Genomic DNA, 14,175 nt, shown 5'->3' on the forward strand with positions numbered 1-14,175 from the left:
AAACCATCTAGAAGACTCCTGCTTTTTAGCAATCATGTAGTGGTTACTTAGCTATTACCTAATAATTATATTATTGTATATTCATTATAAATTATATAATAGCAGCAAAATAATAATCCTTTAATGGTTATTCAGCTGTTATCATTACTGCTGTTATTACATTCTAGGGTGGGAGAGAGGAAATGAACACAAAATCAAAGAGATATGCTGCATGTCAAGTAGTGATAAGTGCTTTAAAGAAAATCCTGTCAGGGGGCGCCTGGGTGGCGCAGTCGGTTAAGCGTCCGACTTCAGCCAGGTCACGATCTCGCGGTCCGGGAGTTCGAGCCCCGCGTCGGGCTCTGGGCTGATGGCTCGGAGCCTGGAGCCTGTTTCCGATTCTGTGTCTCCCTCTCTCTCTGCCCCTCCCCCGTTCATGCTCTGTCTCTCTCTGTCCCAAAAATAAATAAACGTTGAAAAAAAAAATTAAAAAAAAAAAAAAAAAAAAGAAAATCCTGTCAGGCTGAAGGGATGTAGCACGGCAAGGACTAGAGGAGAGCGGCCGTTTTAGATAGGGTGGTCAGAGAAGGCTTCTATGAGGCTTTGACATTTGAATTAGGTCTACCGTGAGAGGCTGAGCCATGCAGATTTCTGGAGCAGTGTTCCAAGGAAAGGGAACAGCAAGAAAATGCAAAGCTTCAAAGATAAAGCATCTTTGGTGTTTTCAAGATGTGGCAGAAAGCCACCTTGGCTGGAGTAGAGTGAACAAGGCAGAGAGAGTGGCAGAGGATGAGGTTAGAGAGGGGGTATTTACAGAACTTTGGAATTTGTTCTGTGTACCTTTTAAATAGAGGTTTGAAGTGATCTTTTACTTTATAAGGAATTTAAAAAATTATTTATGTGTGTATGTGTGTTTACTTGTATTAGAGAGAGAGTCAGGGGAACTTTTTACATCTCTTTAGATATGATAACTCAAAGAAGTTATATCACTTCTAATAATTATTGACATGACAGGATATCTGAGGTGTATCATTGAGTGAAAAAAAGCTTATACTTTTTTCCATTATTATATGATCCCATTGATACAAAAAAATAAAATTTTTATTGATCCCACTGATATAAAAATAGTGATTAAATATTCCTTTATCAACCATTTAGGTTCCTACCCTCCTGGGGCTTATATGGGTATGTGTATGTGAAAGAGAGAGAGAGAGAGAGAGAGAGAGGGAGAGAATGGGAATGTGTGGAGTGAATGACTATATTTGCATAAAACAATAATCTAGGAGTGAAAAATGTACTTGTTGAAACTTATAGAACTGTTTATTACTTCAAATAGAACCTTTGTCTTCAGGTGGGAAGGATTATAGTTGGTTTTGGTTTTCTTCTGGTGTCCTCCCCCCCCTTTTGAAAATAAATAACAAATGTATGTGTGTTTTTTTAAAGGAAATGTAGAACAAAGTTATTGTGAAAATGTAATGGAAACAAATGGACTTTCTCTAAAGCCATATTTGTTAAATTAACTCACAGCTAAAAATAAGACTTCTTTTTCTATTGTAACTTTAAGAGGATCTTCCTGAGTAATGGGTAATTTTTCAAACTTCTCTTCCGTTGGCATTTGATTTTGGTTTTGTAATATAGGTATGAGTCCAGTTTGTTAAGACACCAAACAAAACAAAGCTTTCCAATGAACTCCAGGCTTAGGAGGAAGTAGAAATTTACCCAGCTTTCCTATTTTATGCCCTTTCTCAACTCCTGTCAGCCCTTCACTCTGGAAAGTCATAGATGTGTGGTGTCATTTTTGAGACTTTTGTAAAGTGGTCTTTTCTTACATTTTTTGGCCTATACCTCTCCTGGGAATGGGTATGTAAAAAAAGCTTTTTTACTTTTTCATTTAGGAATTAAGTTATTTGTGGAAAGAAAACTTAAAATATTTTCTTCCTTTTCTAAGAGTTAATTGTGTCTAAAGAGGAATAAATTGAAAGGAAATATTAAAAATGATTATCCCAATCATCATGGGACTATTGAGGTAGTAGGTAATGTATGTATGCAGAATGTTAGCTTTTGTTATTGCAAATGTAACAGTATTTCTCAACCACTGAGATTGATGATGGTATAAATCTGCAATCAGGAAAATCAACCAATTTAAATTTATTGTAATTGTTTCCAGTTATGTTTGCTGCTATTATGAAGAAAGTAAAGTTGATTGTACACTGAGTATGGGCTTTTAAGAATAATTTTATTATTATTTTATACAGTTGATGTGCTAAAGAAAATTGACATTCCATCTGTCTTTATTGGGGAATCATCAGCTAATTCCCTGAAAGATGAATTCACATATGAAAAAGGGTAAGTAATGGATATGAAAAATAATCATGTAGCTTAAAATTCTCCTTTATATTAGGGTAGAACTATGTTAGTTATAACCAAGGTTGTGTTTTAAAATGAACTCTATTGTGCTAAATTAAGTTCTCTCTTAAGTCATAATGATTATAAGACTTTATTATAATAATTTCTCTGTGCATTATTACATACTGAAAATATGCTCACTCTGGAGAGCCTAAGGTACTCATGTTGCTAAAAAGATAAAACTTTCCCTTTTATCATTTAATCAAACCATTGGTATTTAGAAACAATGTGATTTATATTTATCATTAGACATTTGTATTTTATTAAAAAGAGATTTGCTATTTTATAAACACAGTCCAAAACAGTGTGTTATTGACTTGGTTTTTATAAAGGCATAAAGTTTGTTTTCAAGTTTAAAAGGTTTCATTTGGAATAAAACCTTCTGTATGGAATTTCTACCACAAATCACATTATGAGGGTAACACAACCTTTTTTTTTTCCTTCCGAAATTCTTTTTTAATTTAATTTTTTATTTTTTTAAATTTACATCCAAATTAGTTAGCATACAGTGCAACAATGATTTCAGGAGTAGATCCTTAGTGCCCCTTACCCATTTAGCCCATCCCCCCTCCCACAGCCCCTCCCGTAACCCTCAGCTTGTTCTCCATATTTATGAGTCTCTTCTGTTTTGTCCCCTTCTCTGTTTTTATATTACTTTTGCTTCCATTATGTTCATCTGTTTTGTCTCTTAACGTCCTCATATGAGTGAAGTCATATGATTTTTGTCTTTCTCGGACTGACTAATTTCACTTTGCATAATACCCTCCAGTTCCATCCACGTAATTGCAAATGGCAAGATTTCATTCTTTTTGATTGCTGAGAAATATTCCATTGTATATATATACCACATCTTCCTTCTCCATTCATCTGTCGATGGACATTGGGCTCTTTCCATACTTTGGCTATTGTGGATAGTGCTGGTATAAACACTGGGGTGCACGTATCCCTTCGAAACCACACACCTGTATCCCTTGGATAAATGCCTAGTAGTGCAATTGCTGGGTTGTAGGGTGGTTCTATTTTTAATTTTTTGAGGAACCTCCATACTGTTTCCCAGAGTTGGCTGCATCAGCTTGCATTTCCAGTAACACAACCTTTTGAAACTAAGGCACAGGTATTTCATCTAATATAGAAAACATTGCAGTTAGCACTTCAGAGCTGCTTCTGTGGAACATATAATGGGCAGGAACAGGTTTTTGACGAAGAACAATAATAACAATATTAGTAATAAAAGCAGTAATGTTTATTGAGTACTTAGCAAGTGCCAGCACTCATGAAAGCAAGACTTTTACATTTGTTATCCATTTAATCTTTACAGCAACCCTCTAGAGGTTGTTATTATCTCTTATTCTCTACATTTTCCAAAAGAGAAAACTGGCAAAATAAAATCCAATCCTGATTATTTAGGTGGGAAAATCACCAACATTTGAGTTAGAAAATACATAAAAAGAAGAGGGAAAGTTTTTCTATTGCTGTTTTTGGCATTTTCCCCATGCAGTTTTGATATTTAAAATATTGTTCACATATTATAGTCTCAGAAGATCTATTTTAAGGTCAAGAACATAATTTTGGATGTTGTATTAAAAATAGTTATACAAGGCGTGCCTGGATGGCTTGGTCTGTTAAGCGTCCAACTTTGTTTCAGGTCATGACCTCATGGTTCATGAGTTCAAGTCCTGCAGTTCAAGTGCTACACTGTCAGTGCAGAGCCTGTTTGGGATTCTCTCTTTCTCCCTCTTTCTTTGCCCTTCCCCCACTCACTCTCTCCCAGAATGAGTAATTTTTAAAAAAAAGTTATGCAAGATGCTATTTTGTCAGCTGTGTTTGTAGAGGGAGAACTAATACTTTTACCTCAATATTGTTCCCTCATTTAGAAAAATTCCGTATACTTTAATATGTACTATAAAGTCTTTTTTAGTTTTAATTATAAAATCATGACTTTTTAAATTAAAAAGTAATATATACATGCTAGTAAAGCGTAGAAAAATTCAGAAATATAAAGCATCAAAATGAAAGTCCGATGATGCTATTCTCTAACAACAGCAGCTACTGTTTAAAAAGTGTTAAACTTCCCGTATTTGAATACTCACATTGTTACATGATGATGTGCTTATAAAATAGAACGTACAATACATAGTATTTTTTTTTAATTTTTTAATTTTTTTTTTTTTTTTTTTTTTTGGGAGAGACAGAGACAGAATGCGAGTGGGTTGGGGCAGAGCGAGAGGGAGGCACAGAATCTGAAGCAGGCTCCAGGCTCCAGGCTCCGAGCTGTCAGCACAGAGCCCGACACGGGGCTTGAACCCACAAGCTGTGAGATCATGACCTGAGCTAAAGTCGGACGCTCAACCGACTGAGCCACCCAGGTGCCCCTACATAGTATTTTATAGCATGCTTTATTTACATAATATTTAGACCCTTCCATGGTATCATAAGTCCACAGATCCCTTAACTTAACTTGTGGGACAGATGTCTTGTGGGGGATTTTTAGAAGTTAAGTACCATTCCAAATAGAGTTTGAGGCAGCCTCTCATAATCAAACAAATTATATACATACATCTACAATGAATGCATGAGTATTTTATCAGCTCAGGTCATGTTGACTGTCAGATGAATTGCCAACATGGTTTTTTTAAAGTACTTATTTATCTTGAGAGAGAAAGAACATGAGCAAGGGAGGGGCAGAGAGAGTTGGACACTTAACTAACTGGGCCACTCAGACACCCCCAGGCAACATGATTTTTTAAAACTTTTTAGGTTTCAGAGTTGTGCAGAAGGGACTGTAAACAAGTACGTACACATCTTCCTTATCCATCTGTCTGCTGGCCTGTCAGTCTGCCTGCTCGCCTACCTGCCTACCCACCCACCCATTAATTTATTCTACTTTAAGAGAATTATTATTGAAGCATAGTTGACATACTGTTGTATGTTGTGTAACATACATAATGTTATAATAGTTTCAGGGGTACAACATAGTGATTCAATAATTCTGTTCATTGCTCACTGCTCAGCACGATAAGTGCAGTCCCCATTTGTGACTGTCCAGTGCTATTACAGTATTATTGACCATATTCCCTGTGCTGTACTTTATCTCTATGACTTGTTTTATAACTAGGAGTTTGTCATCTTAATCCCCTTTGCCTCTTTCACCCATCCCCCTCCGTACCTCCCCTCTGGCAACCACCAGTTTCTGTATTTAAGAATCTGTGTTTTTGCTTGTTTTGTTTTTTAGATTCCACATATAAGTGAAACATTTTGGTATTTGTCTTTCTTTGTCTGACTTCACTTAGCATAATACCCTCTAGGTCCATCCATGTTGTTACATGGCAAGATTTTATTTTTTTAATAGTTGAGTAACATTCCATTGTGTGTGTGTATGTTTGTGTGTTTCTGTGTATGTACACATACACACATACATACCACATATTTTTTATCCATTCACCTATTGATGGACACTTGGGCTGCTTCCATATCTTAGGGATTATAAATAATGCTGCAATAAGCATAGGAGTGCATGTTTCTTTTTGAATTAGTATTTTTGTTTTCTTTGGGTAAATATCCAGTAGTGGATCACTGGATCATATGGCATTTCTATTTTTCATTTTTTTTTTTTAACATTTATTCATCTTTGAGAGAGAGAGACAGAGCGTGAGTGGAGGAAGAGCAGAGAGAGGGAGACACAGAATCTGAAGCAGGCTCCAGGTTCCGAGCTGTCAGCACAGAGCCTGGTGCGGGACCCGAACTCACTGACTGCGAGATCATGACCTGAGCTGAAGTCGGATGCTTAACCGACTGAGCCACTCAGGCATCCCTCTAGTTTTAATTTCTCAAGGAAACTCCATACTGTTTTCCACAGTCATTGTACCAATATACATTCCCACCAGCAGTGCATGGGAGTTCCCCTTTCTCCATATCCTTGCCAACACTTGTTATTTATTCTGTTTTTTATTATGAAAACTTCCAAGAGTATTTAAAAGTGGAGAGATGAGTATAATGAATCTGATTGTTCAGTTTCAAAGTTGTCAACCTGTGGTCAATTTTTTTTGACTATCCACCCTCCAACCCCACCCCTTCAATCTTTCTTCCCCAGACCGTGATTCTTTTGAAGCAAGTTCCAGACATCTCGTCATCTCAACTGTAAACATCTCAGAATATATCACTAGAAGATATTTTTACATATAAAAATATCAGGGCACCTGAGTGGCTCACTCAGTTGAGCATTCAGCTCTTGATTTTAGCTCAGATCACGACCCCAGGGTTGTGGGATTGAGCCCCTGCGTCTGGCTCTGTGCTGGGCATAGAGCCTGATTAAGATATATTCTCTCTCTCTCTCTCTCTCTCTCTCTCTCTCTCTCTCTCCCCCCCCCTTCTGTTCCTCTCCCCCACTCACATGCTGTCCCCCCACCTCTCAAGAAAGAAAGAAATAAAAATATATTATCATTATTCTATTGTTTTTTTGAAAAAAGGTAAACATTAATATCAACACATATTTTAGTCTTCAGATTTTCCCAACTGTCAGATTTTCTTCTTCTTCTTTTTTTTAAAGTATTTGTTTGAGAGAGAATCCAAATAATGTCCATACATTGCAGTGGTTCTTATGTCTTAAGTTTCTTTTAATTTATTGGCTAAAATACTTGTATGAAGAGAGCGTGCACCTTCATACAAGTTATTTGATTACATACAAGTTATTTGATTAATTCATATCAATTATTTGATTACCCTGATACACAGTCTGTTTAAGAAAGCTGTAGGATAAAGGTGCCTGGCTGGCTCGCTCGGTTAAGCGTCTTGACTCTTGATTTTTGCTCAGGTTGTGATCTCACAGTTTGTGGGATCCAGCCCCGCTGACAGTGCAGAGCCTGCTTGGGATTCTCTCTCTCCCTCTCTCTGTGCCCCTCCCCTGCATCCATGCATGCTCTGTCTCTCAAAATAAATAAACATTTAAAAATAATTTTTTTTAAAAAAAAGAGAAAGAAATCTAGGATAAACAGTTCTTTGCCTTCATTTACTATTTTTCAAATGATTTGGTTCACTATCATCTTCCAAAGATGATTTTATATATATCTTCAAAGTATCATAATGAACTCATGAGTTAAAACTCATTTAGTATGCTTCAGTGCATTGCAGTTATGATCTTTATTGACATTCATTCACATTTTCCCATTTCAAACTTCTTGAAGTTTAATCCTAATTTCTTTGGATGTAAATCTGGGGCTTTGGATTGCTTCTTGTTTTCTGCACAACAATTGTTCCAGGCCCATCTCGTTCTTTTCCTCCCCCTGACTTGGAACCAGTCATTTTTTCAAGAAGCTCTGGTTCCTTTTAATTGAATACGGTATTTAGAGACTGAGGGGTGATCATTGCTCCTTGGTTTGTCATTATTTCTGGGGCTTTTTAGTGGACACAGCTAAGAAATATATATACTTTTTGCTTTTTATTTTTTGGTTTTGGCTTTTGTTTTACAGGGTACGGCTTTCAGGTAGAATAATATGTTTTTAAAGATACAATAAATCATGAGCACATATTGTTGTTTCCAACTTAAGTTCAGGACCGTACGTTTTTACTGTATTTTGCTGATCTTACATCTATATTTTATTTTTCTGTGCTCAGAGATACCAAATAATTATTTTATTTTTTAATTGCACAACACACACACACAGACTCAGAACAATACCAACACTATTGCCTTTGTTTAAGTTCTTTAAGTTCTATCATAATAAGGATCTAAAATCAAATTACCATGTTTTAAAATCTGTGAAATAATTCTGTGTGCTGATGATAGCAACTGGAAACACAGGTCTATTTGATTCATGTTGCTTTTAGATTTTAGGGACTGCTTTTTACTCCCATTGTGATTTTTATAATTATGTATAAACTTTAAGTCAAAATCAACAAAACACAATGTGTATTCAGAGAAGGTCAGCTTCTAAAGTGTCATCCACCCTGTCCATCTTGTTCCCCTCCTTACCTTTGAAAGTAACAATTTTATTTATTTATTTTTAAAATGTTATTTATTTATTTTGAGAGAGAATATGAGCATGGGAGAGGCAGAGAGAGAGAGAGAGAGAGAGAGAGAGAGAATGAAGGAATGAATGAATATCCCAAGCAGGCTCCACGCTCCAGGTTGTACCAGCAATATATGATGTCTCTTTCCCCACAGCCTCACCAACAAAGAATGTTGTCAGATTTTTCCATTTTTACCAGTTAGGTAAAAAATGGTTTCCTGTTGTAGATTTAGTATGTATTTTCTTTCCATGAGCAAACTGAGCATGTTTTCTTAGGCATAAGGCCTGTTGGCATGTCATTTTCTATGAACTCTTTAGCTCATTTTTCCTAGTAGCTTGCTGGCAATTTTCTTTTCTGTTTTTAGAAGCTCTTTATTTATTAGGTATGTTAACCATTTGTTTGTGATATATTACAAGTGTTTTTTAATACTTTGAAATTTTAATTTCATTTATGATGCTATTTTTTAAATGCAATCAGATATATTAATCTTTTCCAATGGGCTGCTGGTCTTAGGAAAATGTCCCCTGCTTCTGGGTCATAGAAGAATTGACCCACATTTATACTTTATGATTCCTCTTTTAACATTAAATCTCTGGCTTATTTGTAATTTATCCTATATAAACCTTGAGGAATCGAACCAGTTATATCTTTTGTCAAATAACCAGTTACTCCAGCACTGCTCCTGAAAATGTGTGTCCCCTCACCCCATTTGAAATGTTGCTGTATTTCCATACATAACTGAATTTTCTATTCTTTATCTTTGGCCCACCAGTACCACTCTGTTTTTTGCTGTAGGGTTTATAATAATTGGTATCTGAAAGGCTAGCCCTTCCCCACTCCCACCCGCCTCTTTGAGGTTTTTTATAGGAATTCTTGCTTATTTGTTCTTTCAAACAAAAATCTGTATGGCTTTACTGAGTCATATTTTATACACTATAAAATTTGCCAATTTTAAAGTATACAATTCAGTGATTTTAGTGTATTACACTTGTGCAGCCATCATCACATTTTAATTTCCCAGAGGGATTGGGAAGTTAGAGTATTATTGTTATAAAGTTTAGGCCTAGACACCTGGTTTGAAATTAGCCTGGGAATGCATGCAAAGGAGAATAAGACATGATTTCCTGGGTTGCTTAGGACTCTGCTTTGATGATCAAATCTTAGCTGCAGAGCTCATAGAGCGTACTATATTTAGGGGTGGATGTAGAGGCAGTGTAAAAATACTTATTAACGCTGTTTAAGTATCTCCTTCAAATACAAATTCATCTGGGATTAGGACATGAGGGATGAGTCTGCAGACTCAGCTGTGAGAGCCTAGACAGAAGAAATAGAAATAGAGCTAGAGGACTGATTGTTGTAGTTCCCTGCCCTGTACCATCACTGTTACCACCCTCCACCATCAGCAATTTGGTTAAGAAAAAGCAGTGTCTTGGGGCACCTGGATGGCTCAGTCAGTTAAGCATCCAACTTCAGCTCAGGTCGTGATCTCACTTTTCGTGGGTTCAAGCCCTGCATCGGGCCCTGTGCTGACAGCTCAGAGCCTGGAGCCTGCTTCAGAATCTGTGTCTACCCCTCTCTCCGCCCTTCCCTTATTCGCACTCTGTCTGTCTCTTTCTCAAAAATAAATAAAACATTTTAAAAAAATTAAAAAAAAAAAGAAAAAGCAGCGTCTTGAACATTCATTTAGCATTTTGCTTTAAGATGCTTAAAACCTTCTATCATTTGTAGACCCTTTAAAAATTCTAGTACATCTTGACAGTAAACTAAAATGGTTTGAGGTATAGCAGGCAAGCATTAATAGGGCATATAGAAGAACACTAGATTTAGAACCCAGGTCTGTGGGGGCGCCTGGGTGGCGCAGTCGGTTAAGCGTCCGACTTCAACCAGGTCACGATCTCGCGGTCCGTGAGTTCGAGCCCCGCGTCGGGCTCTGGGCGGATGGCTCAGAGCCTGGAGCCTGTTTCCGGTTCTGTGTCTCCCTCTCTCTATGCCCCTCCCCCATTCGTGCTCTGTCTCTCTCTGTCCCAAAAATAAATAAACGTTGAAGAAAAAAAAATTAAAAAAAAAAAAAAAAAAAAGAACCCAGGTCTGTGAATCCTAACACGGTGCTTACTAGAAAATTCTGGGATTGACTCCATTTGTATGGTTACACATATATAGGAAGTTTTCAATAAAGTCTATGAGATAAGAAGTTGTTAACGTAACAGGAGAAGAAGAAAAAAAACAATGTACAAGTGTAAAGTTTGCTATTGCTGAGATATTTAGATCCCATAATGGGTTGAATTTAGATATGCAGCATGAATGGGTATGAATTTAGGCATGGCTTCTAATCCCTAACAGTGTTAATTTATAGCAAGTTGGTAGGGGCAGGGTAGGGAGATTGCGGATCAACACCTTATGGCACCCCTGTGACTGCATCTCAGCCTTAGCTCACACAGTTTCAGAAGGTTTGTGGGAGCATAGAGACGTTATTTGCAGAGCTGGCTCCATGCTGGAAGAGATGGTACCAAATGTAGCGGCCCAGGTCTGCTGCTTTGCTCTTTTTATACTGATAGATCATCTTAGTATTTTATGTAAAGCTACAAAAATGCATGTGAATCTTTTGTCATCCCCGATTCTGCTGGAAAGTAGTTGAAATAAAAAGCTATTTTTATTCTAGTATTCCTAGCAATCTGTAAATATTTTCAGAAGATATTTCAATTATTGGGGGCAAATTTCTTGTGTTATCATTTTTGTTTGTTTTTGTATTTGGTGAAGCTTGAATATAACAATAGCCTTAAAATTTAAAAATTGCTTGGGGGGGGGGTGCCTGGGTGGCTCAGTCGGTTAAGCGGCCGACTTCGGCTCAGGTCATGATCTTGTGGTCCATGAGTTCAAGCCCCGCGTCGGGCTCTGTGCTGACAGCTCAGAGCCTGAAGCCTGTTTAGGATTCTGTGTCTCCCTCTCTCTGACCCTCCCCCGTTCATGCTCTGTCTTTCTCTGTCTCAAAAATAAATAAACGTTAAAAAAAAAATTTTTTTTTTAAATAAAAATTAAAAAAAAAAAAAAATTGCTTGGGGATAGACATAATTTGATTTCATGTTTTTGTTTTTTTTTCTTAAGTACTATGGTGTCCTGAACATCTGTGAAGGGAGGACTTGACCTGGTTTTATTTCCCTTTTATTGAGATTTTTTGTGTGGCATTGGACCCTTGTGTTATGAAGTGCCAGGCTTCACTGCCTAAAACATCATCCAGCAGCGGATTACCATGTAGTGTTACTGGCACTATACTGGCAGCACAGGAATACAACGGGGAAGTCAGTCCTATTACTGACCGTTATATAGGCCCTTCCCTAGACTGAAGGTATTTTACAATGCAGAATTTTGCAGCCGTGTCAAATTTGCTCACACAACAAAAATACTATTCCTATTCTGATCATAGTTTCATTCTATGAGTCCCTGTCAACTTATGGAATAGTAATACCACAGTAAGTAATAGCATGGTTAATGACAAAAGGGAGTAAGGCATGTAGCATTCTCCATCCCTCCACCCACAACATACGTATTTTTGTAGCTTTTTCCAGTCAAGCAATGGAGAAGGTGGAGAATAGAGAGGAAGGTACAGCTCCTGTAAATTCCTTTGCCAGTGTTTTATACCACATCTCATAGAGGAGCATAGAGTACAGGGGCTGTGTCCATTGTACCTGGTATAAGAAGTTCGTGGAAAGCATATATGAGAGAAGAGGGAGTATATTTTTATTAATAGTGGCTTCAGGGTTTTACCATAGGAGGGACTGCTGAGTAGTAATCTGGTTGGGTTGGAGGTTTTTGTTGACATACCACCCAAGGTACTACCATTGTTTTAATGTGATGTTGCATGTAAAACATGCAGAATTTTGTCCAGGTTACTAAATTCAGTAAATAACATGTTTCCGGGATGAACACAGTAAGTATTGATTGGCTGATTTCCTCTACCCAGTCTAAAAGCTTCTTTAATTATACAGGCAAGTTATTTTGGCAAATATGAAAATAAACTGAAAGATGGAGAAAGTATCTCTTAAATTATTAGAAATCATATTTTAGAAAATGTGTCTAGTGGACTGAATCGTAATGTCTAATTGCCTTTTAAAATGTTTTTCTTTGTTTTTAATTAACATTATAACTTGGCACTCCTTAATATTTCTCAATTATACTTTTTGTTTTCTTGTAGGGGCCACATTGTCTTAGTTCCAGAATTTAGTCTTCCTCTGGAATACTATCTAATCCCCTTCCTTATCATAGTGGGGATCTGTCTCATCTTAATCGTCATTTTCATGGTAGGTAAATCAATGTTAAATATATTTTTAAACATAGGAGGGATGATTCTAAAAACATTGTATTGAGTGAGAGGAGCCTTCCATAAACGAGTACCTATCGTATGAATCCATTTATATGATTGGGTCTGGAAAAGGTGAAGATAATCTGGGGGCAGGGAAAATCAGAGCAGTGATTGCTTCTGGGGGGCTAGAGAAGGGTGAGGGATTTACTGACAAGGGTATGAGGGAACTTTTCAGGGTAAGTCATGTTCTGTATCTTGAGAGAGGTTTAGGTTGCATACATATCACTTAAATTTTGTGCATTTCATTGTATATAAATTTTACCTAAGGGGAAAAAAATACTAAACTCTGAGCAATGACTTATATGCTAAAGTATTTTGGGGGACACATACTGATTGTCTGCAACTTGCTTTGAAGTACACTGTAAAACAAAAACTAGAAAAAGGTGTATTGATGGGTACATAGATGGTTGGATAGATAGGGGATACAAAGTGCAGTTCAAAGTTAGTTATAGAATCTAGGTAATGGATATATGGGTATTATAAAATTCTTTCAACTCTTCTCCATTTTTGAAATTTTTCATATTAAAATGTAAATAAAGAATGGTATGAGGGCTTGAGGGTAAGGGCAATGACACATTACTTCTCCAAAACAGTGGTTACCAAAGTAACCAGGACTCTTAATGGGTCTGTGAGGTCAAAATTATTTTCATGATAATATTAAGATATTATTTGCCTTTGTCACTCTCATTCCTTCACGGTTTAAGGTGGAAGTTTCTAGAAACTACGTGGTTTGTGATATCAAAACAAATTGAAGGCAGAAGCAGATAAAACCACTGTATTAAGATAGATACTAAAGAGAATTGCAATGACATAAAATAACGCCAGTATACTCACTTTTTAATTTTTTTATAAATAATATTTATATTAATGTCCAATGAGTTTATTATTTATATGGACATTATAGTTTAACTTAGAGATTAAATGCCATCTTTGAAATGTTCAGTCTTTCTGTGATGCTGTGGTATTTCTCATTTGTTTAGAACTTTTATATCCATCAGTTTAATCATTTTTTTCTGTAAACATTTTGCATGTCTTTTGTTTGACTTTTGAAATTGCATTTTCTAAATCGTTATTATTAGGATATAAGAATATTATTGATTTTTTTAAATAAACTTTTAATTTTGGAATGTTAAGATTTACACAAAAATCGCAAAGAAGAATATTCTTGTACATTCCTCCTCTAGGGTCTCCCATTGTTAACATTTTATGTTACTGTGGTTCATTTGTCACTAAGAAAGTGACGTTGGTACCTTACTAGTAACTAAACTCTAGACTTTGTATAGATTTCACTATTTTTTCCTTTAATGCTCACTTTCTGTTCCAGGATCCAAAACAGGGCACCACACAGTTAGCATGTCTTCCCAGCCTCCTCTGTTCTGTGACAGTCTCTCAGTTAGTCTCTCCGTGTTTCTAATAACCTTAGTCTT

The 14,175-nt window shown here is 36.5% G+C and overlaps 1 protein-coding gene across 7 annotated transcripts in view; it reads left to right on the top strand.

Moving 5' to 3' along the window:
• The window catches only part of RNF13 (ring finger protein 13), a 167,367-nt gene that overhangs the window by 102,788 nt on the left and 50,404 nt on the right, over nt 1-14,175 (top strand). For all 7 annotated transcript variants that reach the window (XM_030330512.2, XM_030330511.2, XM_030330516.1 and 4 more), the window contains 2 exons: nt 2,235-2,325; nt 12,581-12,686. In XM_030330512.2, the coding sequence (XP_030186372.1) occupies nt 2,235-2,325; nt 12,581-12,686 (197 nt within the window). The remainder of the gene's footprint in view (nt 1-2,234; nt 2,326-12,580; nt 12,687-14,175) is intronic.

Source organism: Lynx canadensis, chromosome C2 (assembly GCF_007474595.2).
Source record: "Lynx canadensis isolate LIC74 chromosome C2, mLynCan4.pri.v2, whole genome shotgun sequence".
Taxonomy (NCBI): Eukaryota; Metazoa; Chordata; class Mammalia; order Carnivora; family Felidae; genus Lynx; species Lynx canadensis.